The 21,702-nt window shown below is 41.5% G+C and overlaps 1 protein-coding gene across 12 annotated transcripts in view; it reads left to right on the top strand.

Annotated features, from left to right (window-relative positions):
* Window positions 1–21,702, top strand: part of RYR1 (ryanodine receptor 1) — a 92,987-nt gene that overhangs the window by 24,785 nt on the left and 46,500 nt on the right. For 11 of the 12 annotated variants that reach the window (XM_069943325.1, XM_069943326.1, XM_069943324.1 and 8 more), the window contains 42 exons: window positions 2,428–2,502; window positions 2,663–2,741; window positions 2,883–2,995; window positions 3,202–3,301; window positions 5,556–5,652; window positions 5,738–5,812; window positions 5,994–6,150; window positions 6,510–6,674; window positions 6,825–6,946; window positions 7,212–7,398; window positions 7,646–7,781; window positions 9,229–9,324; window positions 9,436–9,554; window positions 9,642–9,775; window positions 9,862–10,103; window positions 10,258–10,450; window positions 10,528–10,744; window positions 10,887–10,991; window positions 11,085–11,188; window positions 11,311–11,394; window positions 11,478–11,637; window positions 12,423–12,570; window positions 12,868–13,073; window positions 14,991–15,165; window positions 15,268–15,476; window positions 15,553–15,914; window positions 16,012–16,141; window positions 16,261–16,421; window positions 16,602–16,767; window positions 16,926–17,012; window positions 17,139–17,365; window positions 17,500–18,376; window positions 18,495–18,695; window positions 18,810–18,918; window positions 19,033–19,185; window positions 19,388–19,661; window positions 19,763–19,877; window positions 20,505–20,637; window positions 20,725–20,819; window positions 20,900–21,035; window positions 21,141–21,327; window positions 21,449–21,560. In XM_069943325.1, coding sequence (XP_069799426.1) covers window positions 2,428–2,502; window positions 2,663–2,741; window positions 2,883–2,995; window positions 3,202–3,301; window positions 5,556–5,652; window positions 5,738–5,812; window positions 5,994–6,150; window positions 6,510–6,674; window positions 6,825–6,946; window positions 7,212–7,398; window positions 7,646–7,781; window positions 9,229–9,324; window positions 9,436–9,554; window positions 9,642–9,775; window positions 9,862–10,103; window positions 10,258–10,450; window positions 10,528–10,744; window positions 10,887–10,991; window positions 11,085–11,188; window positions 11,311–11,394; window positions 11,478–11,637; window positions 12,423–12,570; window positions 12,868–13,073; window positions 14,991–15,165; window positions 15,268–15,476; window positions 15,553–15,914; window positions 16,012–16,141; window positions 16,261–16,421; window positions 16,602–16,767; window positions 16,926–17,012; window positions 17,139–17,365; window positions 17,500–18,376; window positions 18,495–18,695; window positions 18,810–18,918; window positions 19,033–19,185; window positions 19,388–19,661; window positions 19,763–19,877; window positions 20,505–20,637; window positions 20,725–20,819; window positions 20,900–21,035; window positions 21,141–21,327; window positions 21,449–21,560 — 7,023 coding nt within the window. Of the gene's footprint in view, window positions 1–741; window positions 848–2,427; window positions 2,503–2,662; window positions 2,742–2,882; window positions 2,996–3,201; window positions 3,302–5,555; window positions 5,653–5,737; window positions 5,813–5,993; window positions 6,151–6,509; window positions 6,675–6,824; window positions 6,947–7,211; window positions 7,399–7,645; window positions 7,782–9,228; window positions 9,325–9,435; window positions 9,555–9,641; window positions 9,776–9,861; window positions 10,104–10,257; window positions 10,451–10,527; window positions 10,745–10,886; window positions 10,992–11,084; window positions 11,189–11,310; window positions 11,395–11,477; window positions 11,638–12,422; window positions 12,571–12,867; window positions 13,074–14,990; window positions 15,166–15,267; window positions 15,477–15,552; window positions 15,915–16,011; window positions 16,142–16,260; window positions 16,422–16,601; window positions 16,768–16,925; window positions 17,013–17,138; window positions 17,366–17,499; window positions 18,377–18,494; window positions 18,696–18,809; window positions 18,919–19,032; window positions 19,186–19,387; window positions 19,662–19,762; window positions 19,878–20,504; window positions 20,638–20,724; window positions 20,820–20,899; window positions 21,036–21,140; window positions 21,328–21,448; window positions 21,561–21,702 lie in introns of those variants that run through there. The other variant, XM_069943323.1, reaches the window with a different exon arrangement.

Genomic DNA, 21,702 nt, shown 5'->3' with positions numbered 1-21,702 from the left:
GCCATAGAGTGACAGCAGAAATCTCAATGGAAATAATCCTTACGAGGGATTTTGTGACCATAAAATTCCTGAAATTCTCTTCCACTCATATTTCTTATCAGCTGTCTCAAAAGCCTCTCCAGAAATAGACCGCCCACATCGTGTGTCTCTTCTTAGAAACTCGAAGAGCTATATTTTTGAACTGAACAGATATTTGGGTCCAATGTATACCTGTCATAGAGACATGTCAAACGTTTTGATCGGTGTGGATTGAAGTGTTCAGGCTTCTCTCTTTCCACTCTCTGTGTTCTTGACATGAAACAATCTCATAGACTTACATTAGGAGTGTGTCTCGGCCACAGAGCTGGGGTGAGAACGTCTTCTCCCATCTCTATCTAGCCATCAGTTTGGGTGTGAACAGCCAGACCCTGACTGATCAAAACTTCCCTTATGTCTCTACAACATGTCAAAAGTTTTTGTATGTAGCAGTGCTCATTTAAAGGGGTAGTGTCACAAAGCAATGGAGGTAAAATCATTAGTGTACCACATACTGTATTTGTAGAGGACAACAAATGTGATGTTTTTAGTACAGTCACCTACATCACTGTATCATTTTTCTTTCCTGTAAAGTTATTCACTTCCTGGTTTCCTCTTTGAACTGTGACCCAGCTGTTGCTATGCAACAATGAAACCACTTTCCCACAATCCCCCTTGCTTTTATGTGAAGTGAAAACCAACTGCAAGCACTAATTGGACAAATCAGGTGACTGCGATTGAACTGAGCATAAATAACCCAACATAGCGGATGGCTAGCGGGCCGCAACGAAGGGCGACAGGTTATCAGACAATGCAGGCACACAGGCGATTAGTGAGTCTATATCTTTCACGATATTAAGAACTGCTTTTAAATTTGAAATGGGTTTCATTTAACGTAATGCATGACTATAGACCAAATTTTTTTTTGTGACACCACCCCTTTAGAGAAGTCTGGCCAGGCCCATTTTAGCAAGTGCTGGGGAGGATAAAAGAAATAAAGTGCTCTTACCTCCCCCGCTCCAGTGTTGGTGGCCACATCCTGCCTTTCCAGTTCCTGGGTCCCCAACCACTTCTTGGTCTAAGCGAACCCGTATTGTGACGTGTGAGGTCCGCTCAGCCAGTTAGCAGCCGTATGGTGGTCCCACCTCAGCGGACTGACTGAACCGACCTCAGACGTCACGACCTGGGTCCCCACTCAGACCAGGAGGCAGCCAGGGACTGGAGCGGCAGGAAGCAGCCAGCAGTGCTGGAGCGGGGGAAGTAAAACCTTGTTATTTCTTTTATCCTCCCCTTCCCAGCACTTGCTAAAAATGGGTCTGGCTGGACTTCTCCTTTAAGGATGGAATATATAAACCTTACTACATACTAGATATATTAGGGCAGATGAATGTGTTGCCTCAGTTTGCTGGCTGCATCTCTAAACCAGATGAAGAACACATTATATAAGACACTTGGTTGAAGCCCAAAGAGTGTAGAACAACATTTTTGACCTTTAACCTCCAAAATTCATGGATTAAGATACATTTTATCTAGCATTACACAACTAGAAAGGAACTAAAAAAATTAGGCATTCTCCTTCAAAAATGTGTCCCCTACAGGCCCTTCAACCTACTGTACAGTCCGGTATATGTATCCATGGAGAGATATGGTTCCAGCAGGTTTTCTTTCCCTCCCCTCTTTCTGCCAGTCTCCTTGTTTTGCAGCCTGTGTGCAGAAGTCCTTTTTATTTTGTCCTCTTCTTTTGATCTCACAAAGACTAGACCTTCTTTTCTTCCATTGACTCCTGTTTTTACGATTCCTTCTCTTTCCTTTCTTCACCGCATGGTACAAACCAAACCTCCATTCTAACAGGTGTTTACCAGGTTACTGAAGATCTTGGAAATGCAAACGATGGAACCCTTTGAATTTTTACAGCTTGTGGGAGTGAGGGAAGATGGGAGGGAGGGATGAAGTGGGTCTTTGGGGCATCTTGAGTCACTCTTGCTTATGGATTACTTGACGTTAAGGTGACAATCCGCAAATAGAATAGAAAGAAATGTTTTTGATGCATGCCAAGACACACATCATCTTCTAACCTTTCATTGAGCATTGTTCCATAAATCTGTTTGAGTTTGTTTCTCGTTGAGATAGCCATACATTCCAATAACTTTAGGTTTCTAAAACCTACAACATAATTCAACTTGCATGTAATAACTGGGGAATATTCTTTTACCACTACAGCTAAAGTCTAAATGTCCTGGATTTTGCAGGCAACTCTGATGCATCATGTTATGGATTATACCAGCATTAGTAGTATAGTTGACAAGGCTTGCTAATACGTCCACCTAAGAATTACCATCCTGAAGACAAGGTGATGTTAAGAAATGAGCTAATGTTTCATGTGTTGATTTGTTATTTTTCTTCCCCGTCTAGTCTTCTCAAGGCGGGGGACACAGAACTTTGCTTTATGGTCATGCCATTCTTCTGAAACACTGTCACAGCGATATGGTAAGTTATATTTTTTGGCTTTAGCAATAGTTCATACTGAACAACATATTCATCTCAGAGTCAAGAAATGGCACCAAACTGAAATATCAATATGTCTTACAAAATATAATTATACAGTATATGTATAATATATATAACAATTTCCCCCTATTTCCTTTAGTATCTCTGCTGTTTGACTACATCTCGATCTCTAACTGATAAACTGGCTTTCGATGTTGGTCTACAAGAAGATGCCTCAGGTATGGTACTATATGTACATTTTGAAGAAACGTCTAGCAGTGTGTAGGCCAACGCCAACCTTTGTACACTACCACCATGAGTGCAGTTCTTCCATACTATACCCAATTTTTCAGCTTATTAACCTGTCTTTTCTTGAATAGGAGAAGCTTGTTGGTGGACCATCCACCCAGCATCCAAACAACGTTCAGAAGGAGAGAAGGTGCGAATAGGTGATGATTTGATCCTAGTCAGTGTATCCTCCGAAAGATATCTGGTAAGTTTCAAGATATTCTGTTTTCCTTAATTTACAGATACTAACCAATTTCCATCTAATATCTACAGCAGGCATGCAGGCCCTCCAGCTGTTGCAAAACTACAATTCCCATCATGCCTGGACAGCCAAAGCTTTAGCTGATCTCCAGCTTTATACAATGTGTTTTTCCATCCTCATTACCATCTAATTTCTTTACATGTTAACAGCACCTTTCCACAGCAAGTGGGGACCTTCAGGTGGATGCCTCATTCATGCAGACTCTATGGAACATGAATCCAATTACCTCTGGTTGTGAAATAGCTGAAGGTATGTAACCATGTTTTCCAGGTGTGTGTGGTCTATTATGGCACCAAGAACTGCCGCCATCTGCATTTTTTATCTGTTCTGTCCTTGTTAATTAAAATAATGGAGCACATGAGTTCATCCCTGGACCCTGGGGCAACATCACATTGATTTGGATAAAAAATTCTTCTGCTCTAGATTCTGCTCAGTTTCTTATTGTATATCTTTTTGAAACATTACACCACCTCCAATGCATTTTGGGTAGAGATGAGCAAACCTTGAGCATGCTCGAGTCCATCCGAACCTGAACTTTCGGCATTTGATTAGCGGTGGCTGCTGAAGTTGGATAAAGCCCTAAGGCTATGTGGAAAACATGGATATAGTCATTGGCTGTATCCATGTTTTCCAGACAACCTTAGAGCTTTATCCAAGTTCAGCAGCCGCCACTAATCAAATGCCGATCGTTCGGGTTCGGATGGACTCGAACCCGAACCCGGTTCGCTCATCTCTAATTTTGGGCAATCATATGTCCTTTTGGTATACTTGTAGAGATGAGCGAACCTCGAGCATGCTCGCGTCGATCCGAACCCGAACTTTCGGCATAGCGGGGGCTGCTGAACTTGGATAAAGCCCTAAGGCTATGTGGAAAACATGGATATATTTATCCAAGTTCAGCAGCCACCACTAATCAAATGCCAAACGTTCGGGTTCGGATCGTCTTGAACCCGAACCCGGTTCGCTCATCTCTATATACTTGGTATATATGTTTGGGTATACTGTATATTCCAGTAAAATATAGTAGTGACATTTGCAGAGCAAGGATATAGCTTCTTTGTCAGCATGTCCATTCTGGTTTAAATAAGTAACATGCTTGGTGCCTAGCGTCTCAGCAACATCAGTTGGGCTGTACGTGTCTACATATCAGTAATATTTTTGACTTTGGAACCTATGAACCCACTGTGATTTGCTGCAATATTCAGTACATCAAAAATCTTATAATTACAGAAAGAAATATAGACATTGTCCAAAACATGGTGGTGGTGTGATAATTCAATACCGTCAGCCTAACCAAAACCTATGGTTGAGACGATGCAAACCTTAAACAAATTGCAACTATAGTAAATTTCCTAGTTTAGAGTAATATTTGCCCCTTCAAGAAAATGAAGGGCCATAAAATTATTTCTGTTGTAAATGTTATTTTCTGAAAGGAGAAGTCCGGCAAAAAATTTTAGTATTTTTTTTTGTAATTTTTTTTTAGTAATTTTTAGTATTGTATTGCCCCTCAAAAGTTAAACAAATCACCAATATACACTTATTACGTGAAATGCACATAAAAGGGGAGATTTATCAAACATGGTGTAAATTAAAATGGCTCAGTTGCCCCTAGCAACCAATCAGATTCCACTTTTCATTCCCCACAGAATCTTTGGAAAATGAAAGGTGGAATCTGATTGGTTGCTAGGGGCAACTGAGCCAGTTTCACTTTACATCATGTTTAAAAAATCTCCCTGACAGTCCTTTTTTCCCGGCTCTTACTACTGCATCAAGGCTTCACTTCCTGGATAAAATGGTGATGTCACTTCCTGGATAAAATGGTGATGTCACGACCTGACTCCCAGAGCTGTGCGGGCTGTGGCTGCTGGAGAGGATGATGGCAGGGGGATGCTCAGTGTCCCTCCAGTGCCCTGTGTCTCTCAGTGTCCCCCTGCCATCATCCTGTCGTGTCATCGTGTCGTGACATCCCCATTTTATCCAGGAAGTGACGCCTTGATGCAGTAGTAAGTGCAGGGGAGAAAGCACTTTATGTGCATTTCCCATAATAAGTGTATATTGGTGATTTGTATAACATTTGCGGGGCAATACAATACTTTAATAAAAATTTTCGATGGACTTCTCCTTTAAATGGAAGATCTGTATTTCCAAGAAACAGTTCCACTCCATAAGCTGTATGTAGTAATGCTAGGGGCATAGTTATAGGGGGTGTGGAGGGAGTAGCAGGGCGCTGGTGCCTAAGTGGGCCAAATACACAAAAAAACAATATAATGGCATAAGGTAAAAGATGGGCATATTTTGTACCAAGAGTATCGCAGGTTATCGTCATTCTAGTTGATAAGTCTGAGATATAATACCCAACACAGCCCACATAGTAGGGGAAAAAAAGGAGACCACCCCTTTAATGCACAATAGAGCCTTCATAGGAAGTTCTTTTTCTATATATAATCAACATAAAAATATTTAAATTGGAACTAATATATCAACACTTTTTATATTGCTGCAGGATTCTTAACTGGTGGAGACGTCCTACGCTTGTTTCATGGCCATATGGATGAATGTTTGACTATTTCGTCTACAGACCAAGGAGAGGAGCAGCGTAGGTAAGTGGCATTCTGTATGATTTGCACAGCAGTGTGGATCAGTGATCTAGTTAATTTCTCTCTCTCCTTTTTCTCCTATCTTCAGGATAGCCCATTACGAGGGAGGGGCCGTATGCTCCCATGCACGGTCCTTGTGGAGACTCGAGCCTTTGAGAATTAGGTAATTATAAAACTGCTTGGCTAATTTAAGCTCTGAAATGCAGAAACGTCTGGATATTTAAGTAAATTTACAATTCAGAAGTTCAGTTTTTATAGTTGTCTATCCCAGGAGAGCTGGCATTTGCTTGGTATTGTAGAATGATGCTAATTAGAAGATCTGTATGTCACTAACTTTCTTACAGTTGGAGCGGAAGCCACTTGAGATGGGGACAACCATTCCGGGTACGTCATGTGACCACGGGGAGATACCTTGCCCGAGATGAGGAAAAGGGTCTATTACTGGTTGATGCTGACAAAGGCAACACCAAAGCCACTGCTTTCTGCTTCCGGGCTTCTAAGGTATCAGCAACCTACTGCAGATTTACTTGAAAATTGGGGGATAAATAAATCCAACAATTTTGGATTTGGGGGCCCCGTCAGAGGTAGAAGTAAAACTCAGGACCATGTGCATGAGATGACCAAAGAACCAGTATTATAATATATTTGTATTCTTTATATGGTGGGTACTACCGAGCAAGTTTGGGTTCTATCAGAGAATTTGCTAGCTCCTCCAAAAAAAGAGATTTTTTTCTTGTAATCCCTGCTCTACCTATATATGAAAGCTACAAAACCCAGACAGCCCCTTTAAGGTAAGCTAGACTTGCTATTCCATATACTTATAATAAATTTTTGATTTTTTAAAAATAAAACTATTACAGGAAAAGTTGGATGTTGCACACAAGCGAGATGTGGAAGGGATGGGGCCTGCTGAGATCAAATATGGAGAGTCCATGTGCTTTGTCCAGCACGTAAGCAGTGCTCTATGGCTAACATATGGTGCTGCGGATTCTAAAGTGGTCCGTTTGGGTCCTGTAAAACGCAAGGTACTTTTTTACAAATATAAAATGGTCCTCCCCCAATTCAGATGATTGACATCTATTTCCTCATCAGAGGTTGGAACTCATCACTTGACTCCTCTGTTTTATTTCCGTTTATCCCTTCCTGTGCACTCTGTTTCTCATTGCCACTCTAAGGCTATCCTGCACCAAGAAGGTCACATGGATGATGCTTTGTCCTTGTCACGTTCTCAAAGAGAGGAGTCCCAAGCGGCAAGAATGATATACAGTACGGCTGGACTTTTTAACATCTTCATCAAGTGAGTCCTTCAGAGTTAAGGTTCATATTAATATTGTATTTGGATCGCCATATATCACAGTAAGCTTCAGAGCTCCCATATGCATATTCATATACAATGCGTATATATTTAAGCCGTTAACTCCACATCTCCTTTTGGAGTTAAGAACCAAGGCCTATTCAAATCTGACCGGTCTCAGAAATTACTATAGTATGCAATTTCTTTCTAAGGTGGTAAAGGTGATAATTTTTGCATTTTTTTCATCATTTTAACTTTTTCTATCCAGGGGCCTGGACAGTTTAAGTGGAAAGAACAAGCCTTCAAAACCAATCACATTGCCTATTGATATGGTTGTTTTAACCTTGCAAGATCTGATTGGCTACTTCCAGCACCCAGAGGAGGAGTTACAGCATGAGGAGAAGCAGACCAAGTTAAGGTCCCTAAAGAACCGTCAAAATCTCTTCCAAGAAGAGGTAGGAGTCTGCCTGATACCCATTGGTCTTGACTTATCCTACATTTTTGTGAATTCATGGTTACAAACAAGTGTTGATTCTGCAGTCATGTGTTACTCCTCTCCCCTAGCCCCATCTTCCTTATGCCTTGCAGGATAGTAGGAGAAGAGGCAGATAAGGAGTGAGCGATACAGGACTGAGAAATAAGACTACATGATCACCCTCTGCAACCTTGGTTTTACAATACAATTTGTTTGTTCCACTCCAGGGAATAATCGCCCTTGTCTTGGACTGCATAGACCGTCTTAACGTATACAGCACAGCTGCTCACTTTGCAGAGTTTGCCGGAGAGGAAGCTGGCGAGGCCTGGAAGGAGATTGTAAACTTACTTTATGAACTGCTTGGTACGTACACTGGCCTCTTATAGGGATAGGCTTCAGCACAAGGAGATGGCCTATAGACAAAAGCTATTGTTGTTGGTAAAGTAATTGCATACCCATTGACATATACACATTTGATATTGGAACCTAGTAAGGATACCATAGTTAACTAGACACCTTTCCTACCTTCTTTACCTTTAAAAACGACTAAACCATATCAAAATATTCTATGTTAAAAGTTGAATAACTTAATGAAAAATTCTATTTGTCATCATTGGAAATAGTACAGGAGTGAAGTTCATTGTGCTTACATAAGATTACCGTACAGTGCCTGGGTAGAGTACACCTCTTTGAATGCAGACATTGAGCCAGCATGGACTACAGGGAGATTTCAGCTCGGAATCTTGAACAACACAGGCTGTAATAGTCTGTAGGCAATTTATTTCTCTGGACAACTTTAAATGATGAAATTTCCCTAAATAGAACACAGAGAATGGCATTGAATTCTGGAGATTTCAGCTCTGAACAATTGTAAATTCATCCCTGGGATATAATACATTCCCTAATAGACGGTAATAATAATGATTCTCTTGGTGCAATGGAGATTACTGCAGTTTTATTAATAATCTGTGACTACTAGAGGCTGACGCTGCAAATTATATTACTGATTAGTTAGGAACAAATAAGTTTCATTGCATAATCTTTGTAGACTATTACACGGGAAGAGAAAACGAGCGCCGACCTGTCAGATCAGCACTCGCTTGCTCCTTGTTCCCCGCTATTAATCGTGCAAACAATCACCAGGTAAGAGCCGAGGGGGGGGGGGGGGGTCTAGGGGGCTGGGGGCTGCGGGGAGCTGCAGGTGGGGCTAAAGATCTATAGATGGTCCGGGGTGCCCATAGGAGATGACGGCGGTCTACTGCCAACGCTCCTATTACACAGGGGACAGCCAGTGGACGGTCGCTATCATTCTAGTTTTTTTTTACTTGTTGAAAGACAAGGATCAACCAACATTGTGCATGTTGGCTGATCATTGCCTTTTAAAAGGAGCTATTACACCAAGCGATAATCTGCTGTTACGGCTGATAATCACTTGGTGTAATAGCTCCTGTTAAAAGGCAATGATCAGCCGACATGTAAAAAAAAACTAGAACGATAGCGACGGTCTGCTGGCTGTTGGTCCGTGTTATAGGTCGGTGGAGTTACCTCCTACGGGCTCTCTGGATGTTCTAAAGATTTCCAGGAAGCCCCTCCCGCAACTCTCAAAGCCCCACCTGCGCTCTTATCCACTCGCTGGCGATGCGTTTAATAGCGCTGTCGGCGAGCGGGGAACAAGGAGCAAGCGAGGGCTGATCTGACCGGTCGACACTCGCTTGCTCCTCCAGATCAGCCGATGTAATAGGACCTTTAGTAAGCTTTTTAGATATTTGCTATTAGATCTTTTTAATGTTTATTTATTTTTGTCATGCAGCCGCACTGATCAGAGGAAACCGCTCCAACTGCGCCTTGTTCTCCAGTAACTTAGATTGGGTTGTCAGCAAACTGGATCGATTGGAAGCTTCATCAGGTAAAACCAGAGATCATTATAAGGATAAGGTTCCTTACCTAAATGTCATCCAGAGTCAGGAGCTTTAGGTTGAGAATGGCAGCTTAGCATCCATATATTTTACTATTGCAGGGATTTTGGAAGTCTTGTATTGCGTTTTGATTGAGAGCCCTGAAGTTTTGAACATTATTAAGGAAAATCATATCAAGTCCATTATTTCTTTACTGGATAAACATGGACGAAACCACAAGGTAACTGTAAATCTAGACCAATAACTGAACATGTTAACAATTTTGGTGTTCTGCCTTCTTGACCTGTTTTTATCTCCTTGCCTTTAGGTTCTGGATGTCCTCTGCTCTCTCTGTGTGTGTAATGGAGTAGCTGTTAGATCCAACCAGAATCTAATTACTGAGAACCTTCTTCCCCGCAGAGACCTTCTTCTTCAGACCAGGATGGTTAACTATGTCACCAGGTATGTAGTATATATTGGTATGATATTTTTTTCTAATGCTTATAATTATCCATCCATTCTAATGCCAAATCTCTGTTATATTGCAGCATGAGACCAAATGTCTTTCTGGGAACGTGTGAAGGTTCCACACAGTTCAAAAAGTGGTATTTTGAAGTCATTGTAGATCACGTGGAGCCTTTTGTGACTCCTGAGTCCACTCACCTGCGCGTTGGCTGGGCACTGACTGAGGGCTACAGTCCTTACCCTGGTGCAGGCGAAGGCTGGGGAGCCAATGGAGTGGGTGATGATCTGTATTCCTTTGCATTTGATGGCCTTCACCTTTGGTCAGGTAAAAGAAAAACATTAGCTTATCTTTGTATTCAATAGGTTGTAGTGGTTTTCAGCATTTATATGAGGACTGGTAAACATTTATTGATACCAGATACCAACAGATTACCATTTTTACTAGAATCTCTTACATTCTTTACCTTTTTTCCTGATAGGTCGGGTTTGTCGCTCTGTGGCCTCACACAACCAGCATTTATTGACAGCAGATGATGTGGTCAGTTGTTGTCTGGACTTAACAGTTCCCAGCATTTCATTCCGTTTCAATGGCCATCCTGTTCAGGGCATGTTTGAGAACTTCAATCTGGATGGGCTCTTCTTCCCAGTTTCTAGCTTCTCTGCTGGAGTCAAGTAAGTTTGAAGCCTGGTTAGATAAATCTTGTGTCCCAATTAGAGCATAGGATCTCATCTGTGTTTGTCTTGCGCAGAATACGTTTTCTTCTTGGTGGTCGACATGGTGATTTTAAGTTCCTTCCACCTCCTGGCTATGCTCCAGTTTATGAAGCACTTCTTCCCCGGGATCGAATGCGTGTAGAGCCTATCAAGGAATACAAAAATGACTATCAAGATATTCGTAATCTTCTTGGACCCACCAAATCCCTCTCCCATACTTCCTTTGTTCCTTGTCCTGTGGACACGATACAGGTAGGAATAAGTTATAACCAATAAAAAAAATCATTTTAATCTGGAGTGTTATATATTAGTCTTGCTGGCTTCTCTTTCATACCCTCTTTACCACCCGAAGCATAAGCCCCACAAATTTAAATTGATACATCCCTCTTTGTAGATTGTCCTTCCCCCTCATCTGGAAAGAATCCGAGAAAAGTTGGCAGAAAACATCCATGAACTTTGGGCTCTCACAAGAATTGAGCAGGGATGGACCTACGGACCAGTAAGTATCTTACTCTGGTGATGCTACCAAATATTGGCAACATTTTCATGAATATTCATAATCGTGCTATTTTTTTTTCATTTCATTCATTAGATCCGGGATGACAACAAGAGGTTACATCCATGTCTCCTTGACTTCCATAGTCTGCCTGAACCAGAGAGAAATTACAACTTGCTGATGTCTGGAGAGACCTTGAAGTAGGCATTAACCCATAGAATTCCCTAGTTGTAGGATGGATTAGGTTTCCTTATTAGGGTCTTAAGCTTGGTTATGGAATTGTAGATTGGAAAACTAAGTTGTACATTGTTTATCCATATAGGACCCTCCTAGCACTTGGATGCCATGTGGGCATGGCCGATGAAAAGGCAGAAGAAAACCTGAAGAAGATAAAGCTTCCCAAAACGTAAGTGGTTTTTTTTAAAGTCATGACAGGAGGGATAAAACCATCTTAAAATAATCATCTTAATAATGTTTCTAATCATATAGCTACATGATGTCTAATGGATATAAGCCGGCTCCCCTCGATCTGTCCCACGTCAAGCTTACACCAGCACAAAACACCCTGGTGGATAAACTAGCAGAAAATGGTCACAACGTCTGGGCAAGAGACAGAGTGCAACAAGGCTGGACATACAGCATAATACAAGTATGTAGACCCCAAGTTACTTCTCATAGGTCATTTTTATCTTCTCAGTATCCTTATTTTTTACTTTTGTTGTGTCTTACCTGATATTTTAATTAGCAAATCTGCCCAATGGGTTTAATAGAACATAATAGAATAGTAAAGGTCCTCATATACCTTATCTAAAAGTCGTTTCACCCCTTCGATTTTAGTAAGCCTAGACGACTGTCCAATTTGTATGGGGGCCTTCCGACATATGACTGGGGACAAAAGGGATGTTTATGTGTATGGATTGTTTAGGAGAGATAGCCCAACAGTATTTGGGAACCTTAAAGAAAATCTATACTGGCTGCATCCACCCCAAACTGCCATTACTGTTTTTAGTTTTCACCATGCCATGTCTGCTCACGGGGTCTGGCATCCTCCTGGGGCCGGAATTATGGTTAAAAACAAGTTTCATTTAGTGCCACTGCAAGGCGGGGAGCTGGGGAGTCAATGAGGCATCAGCCAAATTATTCACCATTGAGTTCTTTTAAAGTTAGGAAAACACACCAGATGGCACCAGATGACTAATGTATAAAGGAACCTTTCAACTTGATGATGTCGGAGGGAAGAAGAATTGTGCACGTTTAATTTCAACATTCAATTCTTTTTGTCCTTCCTACTCTTCTCTCTCTATTGAGAGCGATGTGATATGAGCATGTATATTGGGATGGGTGGAAGAAATAGCTGTTGGCCGAACATGCTGTTGAACTTGTATGGCTGCTTTTATTATGGAGGTCGATAAACAACCATAAACTACCTTGCAGGACATCAAGAACAGGAGGAACCCTCGTCTTGTGCCATACAGTCTGCTAGATGAGAAGACCAAGAAAACCAATAGAGACAGCCTGTGTGAGGCTGTACGCACTCTTATTGGATATGGATACAATATAGAGCCCCCTGACCAGGAGAGCAGTAAGTGTTAACTGGAAAGTTTGTAAAAATCTGGTTTGATTTGTGTCAACTGTTGCATGAAAACAGCAAAATTCTTTTAAACCAGAACAAAAAAATGTAAAAAAAATTCCTCATTATTGAACTGATATGGTGCAATATTAAAGGAGAAGTTTGGCCAAAATTATTTTTTGATATGTTATGCTTTATTGAATGAATACATCTATGGAATACTATGGGGAACAAGTGTCCTTGCTGATGACAGGACGAGATAGAAGAATATCTGGCCCTACCATAATATGTTATTTCTTCTCCTCACAGCGGGTCAGGGAGTAACGAAGCCTCGGGCTGAAAGAATGCGCATCTTCCGTGCTGAGAAGTCGTATGCGATAAAATCTGGCAAATGGTATTTTGAATTTGAGGCCGTAACGACAGGAGAGATGAGAGTGGGATGGGCTCGACCTGACGTGCGACCGGATGTGGAACTTGGAGCTGATGACCTAGCTTATGTATTTAATGGATGCAGGGTGAGTACTTATTTTGTATATGACACTATGTATAAACTGTATTTACTGTCTTATGTGTATAACAAGATGTATGACTGACCTATAAAGGACCAGAGGATCCTCTGGTGGTCTCAGGCTCTAACACCAAATGGTTATAAATAAAGATGAGGGAGTACTAAAATGCTCGGGTGCTCGATACTCGAGATGAATATTTCCTGATACTCAGGTGCTCGTTTCGAGTATCAAACCCCATTGAAGTCAATGGGAAACTCGAGCATTTTTGTAGGGGACCAAAGCTCTGCGCAGGGAAGGTTGCCTGAAAACCTGGAAACCTCAGAAAATGATGGAAACAACAAGAAAATGGAAAGGAAACAGCAGGGGTAGCATACATGGATGCCTCTGAGGCTGGCTAATCGCAACATTACGCCAAATTATGGGGAACAGCCGGGTGGTGGCCCTCAATACAATTTTGCTGACCCAGATTAAGATGGGCAAGGCACATGTCCTGGCACATGTTAGGAAAGCACAACAACTAGGTGCAACTGGGAGGACTTTTGGTGTAGTCTATGGAGTCTCTGTGTACCAGGTACCAGGTGCTGTATGTTTTAGAGCACCCGTTACACTACACATTGCACAGCCAGGATAGGTGTAGCTACACTACAGATCCCAGCAAGCAAGGGTACAGCAACAGCACAAATGAATGTTGAGAGGACTTTGGGCAATTTCTTTGAGGTCTTTGTGGACCATGTGCTGTCCCCTTTTTTGGCACCGGTCGCTCTGTACAGTGTGCAGCCAAGATGGCGGTAGCTGCACTACAAGTTTCAGCCAGCAGCCAAAAGTATCAAAAAAAATGTAGTTGTAGCCCTTAGAAGGACTGTTGGGTTCTTTGTGGTTCCTGCCGAACAGACACTATTATTCCCACCCTAACGCTCTCCCTGACAGACAGTAGCTCTCTCCCTATGCTCATCCAGCCTGCGTCTGAAGCGAGCATCGCGGGACCTGATACTTATATGCCCAGGTCATCTGATCTGGCCAGCCAATCGCTTCTATCGACATGTAGGGTTCCCATGTGATGCTACAAGCTCCCAAAGACTCCCCTGCATGATGATTGGCTGAGAAAAAGCCACTGTCTTGAGTATTGCAAGATGCTCGCCAGAGTAGCGAGCACCATTGAGTACCCTACTCAAACGAGTACCAAGCCCGGACGAGCATGCTCGCTCATCTCTAGTTATAAATTTCATGCCAACCATGTAATTGAATGTCAATTGCTTATCACTAGGGTTTAATTCTTGTGTATTGATTCACATGAAAACCTATTAGATTACATTGTGTGCAATAATAGCTACAAAGATGAAGTTAAAGGAAAATTAACAGCAGGTTAGAATACTGTACCTTGCTATTATGACTTATAGTGCCGGGATGCTAAAAAGGAGGTGTATTTTTTTTACCTTCATCCTCAGCACTCTTTTTGGCAAATTATGACTTCTCACTATGCAAATTAGGCAGTTTGGTGTACTGAGGGCGGGACTACCATTCTGGCCTGCCCCCGCTCTTGTATATACACTGTGTGAGCACTGGAGTGATGTCACTGCAGAGCACTGCCCCAATATTCATGGAGAGGGGAGGGCTGGCGGGGCGGATCGGTGCACTAAGGGTAGTAAGAAAATTACCTTCAGTTTCAGCTTCGCTGGCACTATAGGAACTACAGCAGTCTTCTAACCCTCCAAAGAATACATTTTCATGTTCTGTATAGATCAAAGGTAGACTCTTCAGGGTGGACAAAAGAACCCCAGTCCAAAACTGTATAGTGATGTGATAGATTAGGTCAGGGTTAGATTTATGTTTAGTTGCACCTTTAAACATGTATAAGGCACTATTGGTGTTTGACTTTTGGTTTTGTCATTCTGCTTATGTTTATGCTTATCTGCTACCCCACAGGGTCAGCGATGGCACATCGGAAGTGAACCTTTTGGCCGTAACTGGCTTCCGGGAGATGTTGTTGGGTGTATGATTGACCTGACTGAAATGAATATCATGTTTACATTGAATGGAGAGATGCTGATAAGTGATTCTGGCTCTGAGTTAGCCTTTAAGGATATAGAAATCGGAGATGGTAAGTGTGACATCTATCCCATGTAGATTAATGGGCCAACAAGAGAAAGCTTTATCCTTATCATTCCTATGTTTCTGATTCATATGTATCCCCCATCCTTAGGGTTCATCCCTGTCTGCAGCCTTGGAATGTCCCAAGTTGGTAGACTAAATCTGGGGCAGGATGTTGGCAGTCTCCGCTTCTTTACCATCTGTGGTCTGCAGGAAGGTTTTGAACCATTTGCCATCAACATGAAGAGAGAAATTACCACTTGGTTTAGCAAGAGTCTTCCTCAATTTGTTCCGGTTCCTCCAGATCATGGTCACATTGAGGTGAGAGGCTGTGACGTGACTTTAAGGAAACTACAAAGTTCTGAACACAATACACAACCAAATCTGTATTTTTCAGGTTGGAAGAATTGATGGAACGGTGGACAACCCACCTTGTCTCAAAGTGACCCACAAGACTTTCGGGTCCCAGAACAGCAACAATGACATGCTTTTCTTTAGACTCAGCATGCCTGTGGAATTCTATGAGACATTCAAGTGTACCCCAGGAGCTACTCCTCTTACTCGTACCTTTACCATACCTGAAGAGGAGGTCCTAGATGTCGATATGGATTCTGAGTTTGAGCTGCTGAAGAAATCTGCCAGCCGCAAGGAAGCAGATGCTACCAATGAGAAGGAAACACCTAAAGAACCACCAAAGGAGGTGGCAAAGCCGGAGAATGAGAAAGATGTTACTACAGAAAAGACCAAAGGAAAGAGGGGGTATGCAAATAACCAAAAAATCCCTGTCTTATACTAACTGGCCAGCATAAGGTTTTTGATGTCCTGTGACTTCCTTTTAACATCTCACTTTTCTCAGGTTCCTCTTTAAAGCCAGGAAACCAGCATTCATCTCACCCCCTCCGGTTGTACCAACTATGCCTCGTTTAATGAAAGATGTTGTGCCTGATGATAGAGACGACATAGATATCATCATGAACACTACTACGGTAGATATTCCCTTGTGTCCTTAAAATACATTTATTGGTATTTGCATTCTGGCAAAAAAAATCATTTGTTTATGCATTATATTGATTTAACTTGTTATCCTCTTCTAACATTTCTTCAGTATTATTACTCGGTAAGAATCTTTGCTGGAGAAGAACCCACAGGAGTTTGGGTAGGTTGGGTGACTCCTGACTATCATCTGTATGATATGAACTTTGACCTGAACAAAGTCCGTATGGCCACCATCACAATGGGGGATGACAAAGGAAACATATATAACAGGTAAGTGATGAACAATAGAAGCCAAGACATGAAAAATGTGGAAAAAAGGACAGAGAGCAGGGTGCATGTACCATAGAATACTCTAAATAAATAATGAGAATAAAAACTAAGAATATTCAATGTACTAGTTTTGAATAATATATAGGAGACATGACCATCTTAACTTTCTTAAATTCTCAGCATCAAGCGCAGCAACTGTTACATGGTTTGGGGTGGAGAATTTAGCAACAACACCCAACAAGCTCGTGTCCGAAAAGAGGATCTTGTTATTGGTTGCTTAATTGATTTAGCAACTGGGCTCATGACCTTTACGGCCAATGGGAAAGAAGTTAATACTTTCTTCCAGGTAAATAAAGGCTGACATTTCCTTCATACTTTCTGGCTTTGCTTCGGTGTTAAAAGTGCATTATGCTAGGGTGAATCCCTAGGTCCAAAATGTAAGAAGTCTACTTGAGTTGGCACACTTGCCTTTTCCAATAATGCTCTGCTTTGTTTTTCTTGTAGGTTGAGCCCAACACAAAGCTTTTCCCCGCTGTCTTTGTTCAACCATTGAGCCAGAATTTGTTCCAATTTGAACTTGGAAAATTAAAGGTAAAGAATGAATAAACAATGGAATGTCATACCAGTTCTTGATAGACAAGATGGATTGTTGACATTGTTCTTGAGCATAACTACAATTGCTATGCCATACTTATGCTAGACTATTTCCACCCACAGAATATCATGCCTATATCTGCAGCCATGTTCCGTAGTGAAAATAAGAACCCAGTGCCCCAGTGCCCACCTCGTCTGGATGTTCAGATGCTAACGCCTGTGGTTTGGAGTCGGATGCCCAATGAATTTTTAAGTGTAGAATCAGGGAAGGTCAGCGATAGGCATGGCTGGATGGTGGAGTGCATAGAACCACTTATGATGATGGCTCTCCATATTCCAGAAGAAAACAGGTAAAATCATCTATTTTTAAAGATAAATTAATTTTCTGTGGAAATGTTTGAGCCAGTCTAAACATGTTCCACAATCTATAAAATTTTAGTAAAAATCGCTAACCGTATTGATAATAAATTCACTTTTATTTTAGGTGTATTGACATCCTTGAGTTGTCAGAACGCTTGGATATGCTGAAGTTCCACTACCATACTCTGAAACTCTACTGCTCAGTCTGCGCCCTTGGAAATAACCGAGTGGCCCATGCCCTCACCAGCCATGTTAATGAATCTCAGCTGCTTTACACCATTGAGAGTAACCACTTATCAGGTCTTCTTCGAAGTGGCTTCTATGATCTCCTCATAAGTATCCATTTAGAGTCTGCAAAGAGAGCACGCCTGACAATGAACAGTGAATTTATTGTGCCAATGACAGACAAGACAAAGAGTATCAAGCTATTTCCTAATGAGAACAAGAAGCATGGGTTGCCTGGTGTAGGCATGAGTACATGCCTAAGGCCAGAGCTCCATTTTTCACATACTTGCTTTGTCAGCACCAGTTCTGAACTTTATCAGCTCAGCCCTTATATCCCACTGGATATCCTGAAAACCAAGGCTATTAACATGTTGACGGAATCAGTACTGGATGGTGGACAGCACACTAGAGATCCTGTTGGAGGAAGCGTCGAATTCCAGTTCGTACCAGTCTTGAAGCTGATCTCTACTCTCCTTATCATGGGTGTCTTTGAGGACGATGACGTCCGGCACATCTTAAAGATGATAGAGCCCTATGTATTTTCGGAAGAAGAACCAGCAGAAGAGGAGGAGAAGACAGAGGAAGGTGTAGAGGAGGATGCAGGAGAAGAGGCTACAGAAAAAGATGCTGAGGGGGAGGAAGGAGCAGAAGAAGAGACAAAAGAAGAAGGTGAAGAAAAGGCAGCTGAGACCGGAGAGGAGGAGGAAAAAGCAGAAGAAGAGAGTTTAGAAGAAGGTTTACTGCAGATGAAGCTGCCAGAGTCTGTAAAGTTGCAGGTAGGTGTTTGGAGCATCTGTTAAGGTTTGAAGATTATGGAGAATATTGCATAAATGTATTAGTATGATGTCTGGTAATAATTCTTATGATGTGAATTGTGTATGTCTTCCTCTGCAGATGTGTAATTTACTACAATATTTCTGTGACCGAGAATTGCAACATCGCGTTGAAGCCATCATCGCATTCTCTGAGCGCCACGTGGACAGTCTACAAACCAATCAGAGACAGCGATACAGAGAGCTAATGCAGGCCTTTACCATGTCAGCAGCAGAAACCGCTCGTAGGACAAGGGAGTTCAGATCCCCACCACAAGAACAGGTAGGGCTCAACCTTTTATGCCTTTCACTGTTGCAGATATATTATAAAATAATGTTTGTATTTTTTTATAATGCACATGCACTATATTATACATATTATTATGCTGTTTTGCAGATTAACATGTTAGTAAACTTCAGGAACATGCTTGAAGAAGAAACCCCTGTACCCGAGGAAATTCAAAATGAGCTGAATGAATTTCACGCTGACCTCTTGTCCCACTGCGGTATGTAGGGCTTTGCAGGTTTTTAGGCTTGTGTTTTAACCAGATGTGCTGCCTTTTTTTTTTTTTCAAATAAAAAAATAGGAGATGCATATCTTAGAAGTGTTTATATTGTAGGTGTCCAAATGGAAGGGGAAGAGGAGGAAGAACAGGAAGACACAAGTCTTGCTAGACGTCTCTTCAATTTACTCGAGAAAGTGCGTAATCTACGGGGCAAGAAAGAGGAGCCGGAACCCGAACCAGAAGAAAAGGAAGAAGAGCCAAAACCCTGTAAGTGGGTTGCAAAAACACATTCCCATTACTGATGAAACTATAAAGTGATGTGGACATGAAGCTTGCCTTTTCCATAGTAGCATACGAATATTATACTATTTACATGTGCTGTTTGTATAATGGAATATATATTTAAGTGAAAATGTAAACCTTACTTTAGTCTTTTTTATGCTAACTCTATACATATATATTTTCCCAGCCACCTTGCAGGAACTCATCTCTCACACCATGGTACACTGGGCACAGGAGTCTTTCATCCAAAACCCTGAGCTGGTGCGAGTAATGTTCAGCCTGCTGCACCGTCAGTACGATGGACTGGGAGAACTTATCCGAGCCTTACCTAAAGCCTACACCATCAATGAAGTGTCTGTGGAAGACACCATGAATCTGCTGGAAAGTCTGGGGCAAATTCGTTCATTGCTTATTGTGCAGATGGGACCTGAGGAGGAGAACCTGATGATCCAGAGTATTGGGTATGTTCCATTACCTTACGTTTTAGTGACTTGTGTTTATTCTCTTAATTTTTTTATTTTTTATTTTAATTATTCTCACAATTTTTCTTTCTCTGATTTAGAAACATCATGAACAACAAGGTCTTCTACCAACATCCTAACTTGATGCGAGCTTTGGGAATGCACGAGACTGTTATGGAAGTCATGGTCAATGTGTTGGGTGGAGGAGATACGAAGGTAAGATGACATAATTGACCTAATTGACCTAGTTTCCCCTCAAAAGAACACACATGGCTAATAACTTCCTCTCATCTGTAATGCAGGAGAAAGCTAAGAAAACCCCTAACCCTAGATACTAGGTATAGGCACTTGGTATGGAGCTATCTGTGGACATGTAGATGGGTATGCAGATATAGAAGTAGCTCTCAATGTGATTCTGAGAATGTCCTATAATATTTTATAGCGATATAAATATAACAAGATTTCTATTTTTAAACAGGTATTTCATAGATTAACAAATTCGACCAAATTATTAGCCCATAGATCACAATTAGTGAACCAGCCTTATGGTTATTTCTTCCCATTTGCTAAAATATGTAAAATAAGGTGAATGTCCTGAACAAGAACAAGAGACACAGTATATAATACTACGAGCTATAGTTACTAGATTTATTAGATTTACTAGATTTATTCTGATTGCCATATTTGGAGCCTTTAAGGAGTTTCCCTGGTATGGGGCAATTGGCATCTGCTTTATAAGGGTTTGTTTTGCCTTCCTCTGGATCAACACATTAGGGTAATAAGTTAAACTTAATGGTCTCATGCCTTCTCTATTGTTAAAAATATCCATTCTTTTTGTATCAGGAGATTCGCTTTCCTAAAATGGTCACCAACTGCTGCAGGTTCCTTTGCTATTTCTGTAGAATCAGTCGACAGAACCAAAGAGCAATGTTTGATCACCTTAGCTACCTGCTAGAGAACAGTGGTATTGGTTTGGGTAAGTAAATCCCAGGCAAATGCAATGCCTAAAAGAGTCTCTCCAAATGGGCGGTGTTAGATGATTCATGCTGTGTTCTTATTGCAGGTATGAGAGGTTCTACGCCTCTAGATGTAGCTGCAGCTTCGGTGATAGACAATAATGAGTTAGCCCTAGCTCTTCAAGAACAGGACTTGGAGAAGGTGAGAAAGAATTGGGGTTAATTTCTATAGTTATAGTCCCAACAGGCAGTAGAACTAAAGACCTCTTTCCTTTTGTCCAGGTGGTCTCCTATCTAGCTGGCTGTGGCCTACAGAGCTGTCCTATGTTGCTAGCCAAGGGTTATCCTGACATTGGATGGAACCCAGGGGGAGGAGAGAGGTACCTAGACTTCCTTCGATTTGCTGTATTTGTAAACGGTGAGTAAATAACTAACTTTGAACAATACCTGACATATTCCACAAAACAACTTTGTTAGTTTCTTACATATTTGTTGATAAACATATGTCATTCACAATTGCTAGGAGAAAGCGTGGAGGAAAACGCCAACGTGGTGGTACGTCTTCTGATTCGACGACCAGAATGTTTTGGTCCCGCTCTCAGAGGTGAGGGGGGTAATGGTCTGCTTGCTGCAATTGAGGAAGCCATCAAGATCTCCGAGGACCCTGCTAGGGATGGTCCCACAGTCAAAAAGGATCGTCGTAGAGAAATGTGAGTGAAGAGTACGATTTACCCGCTTTATTATTCACTCTCTCCTTAATGAGAAAGTCACTTTGTCAGCTTCTAAGACTATGGTAACACAGAGGGGTTATTTCATGAACCTATCTTTTAGGTATGGAGGGGAGGAAGTTCATGAAGAAAATCGCTTGCACCTTGGTAACGCCATCATGTCTTTCTATGCGGCTCTTATTGATTTGTTGGGTCGTTGTGCTCCTGAAATGCATGTAAGTTAAAGCTGACCTCTAACACTTACTTATTTTATTTTTACTATAGTCTTGTTTTTATATTTGTCTGTTTTTGTCCTCTTGTATATTTCCTTTCTTCAAAAATATATTTAGAAATGATATGTTTTTTCTAGGATTTTTT

This window comes from Dendropsophus ebraccatus, chromosome 10, assembly GCF_027789765.1.
Source record: "Dendropsophus ebraccatus isolate aDenEbr1 chromosome 10, aDenEbr1.pat, whole genome shotgun sequence".
In the NCBI taxonomy this organism is placed as follows: domain Eukaryota; kingdom Metazoa; phylum Chordata; class Amphibia; order Anura; family Hylidae; genus Dendropsophus; species Dendropsophus ebraccatus.
Note: the sequence above shows the minus strand (reverse complement) of the source record. Positions and strands in the feature narration are given on the sequence as shown.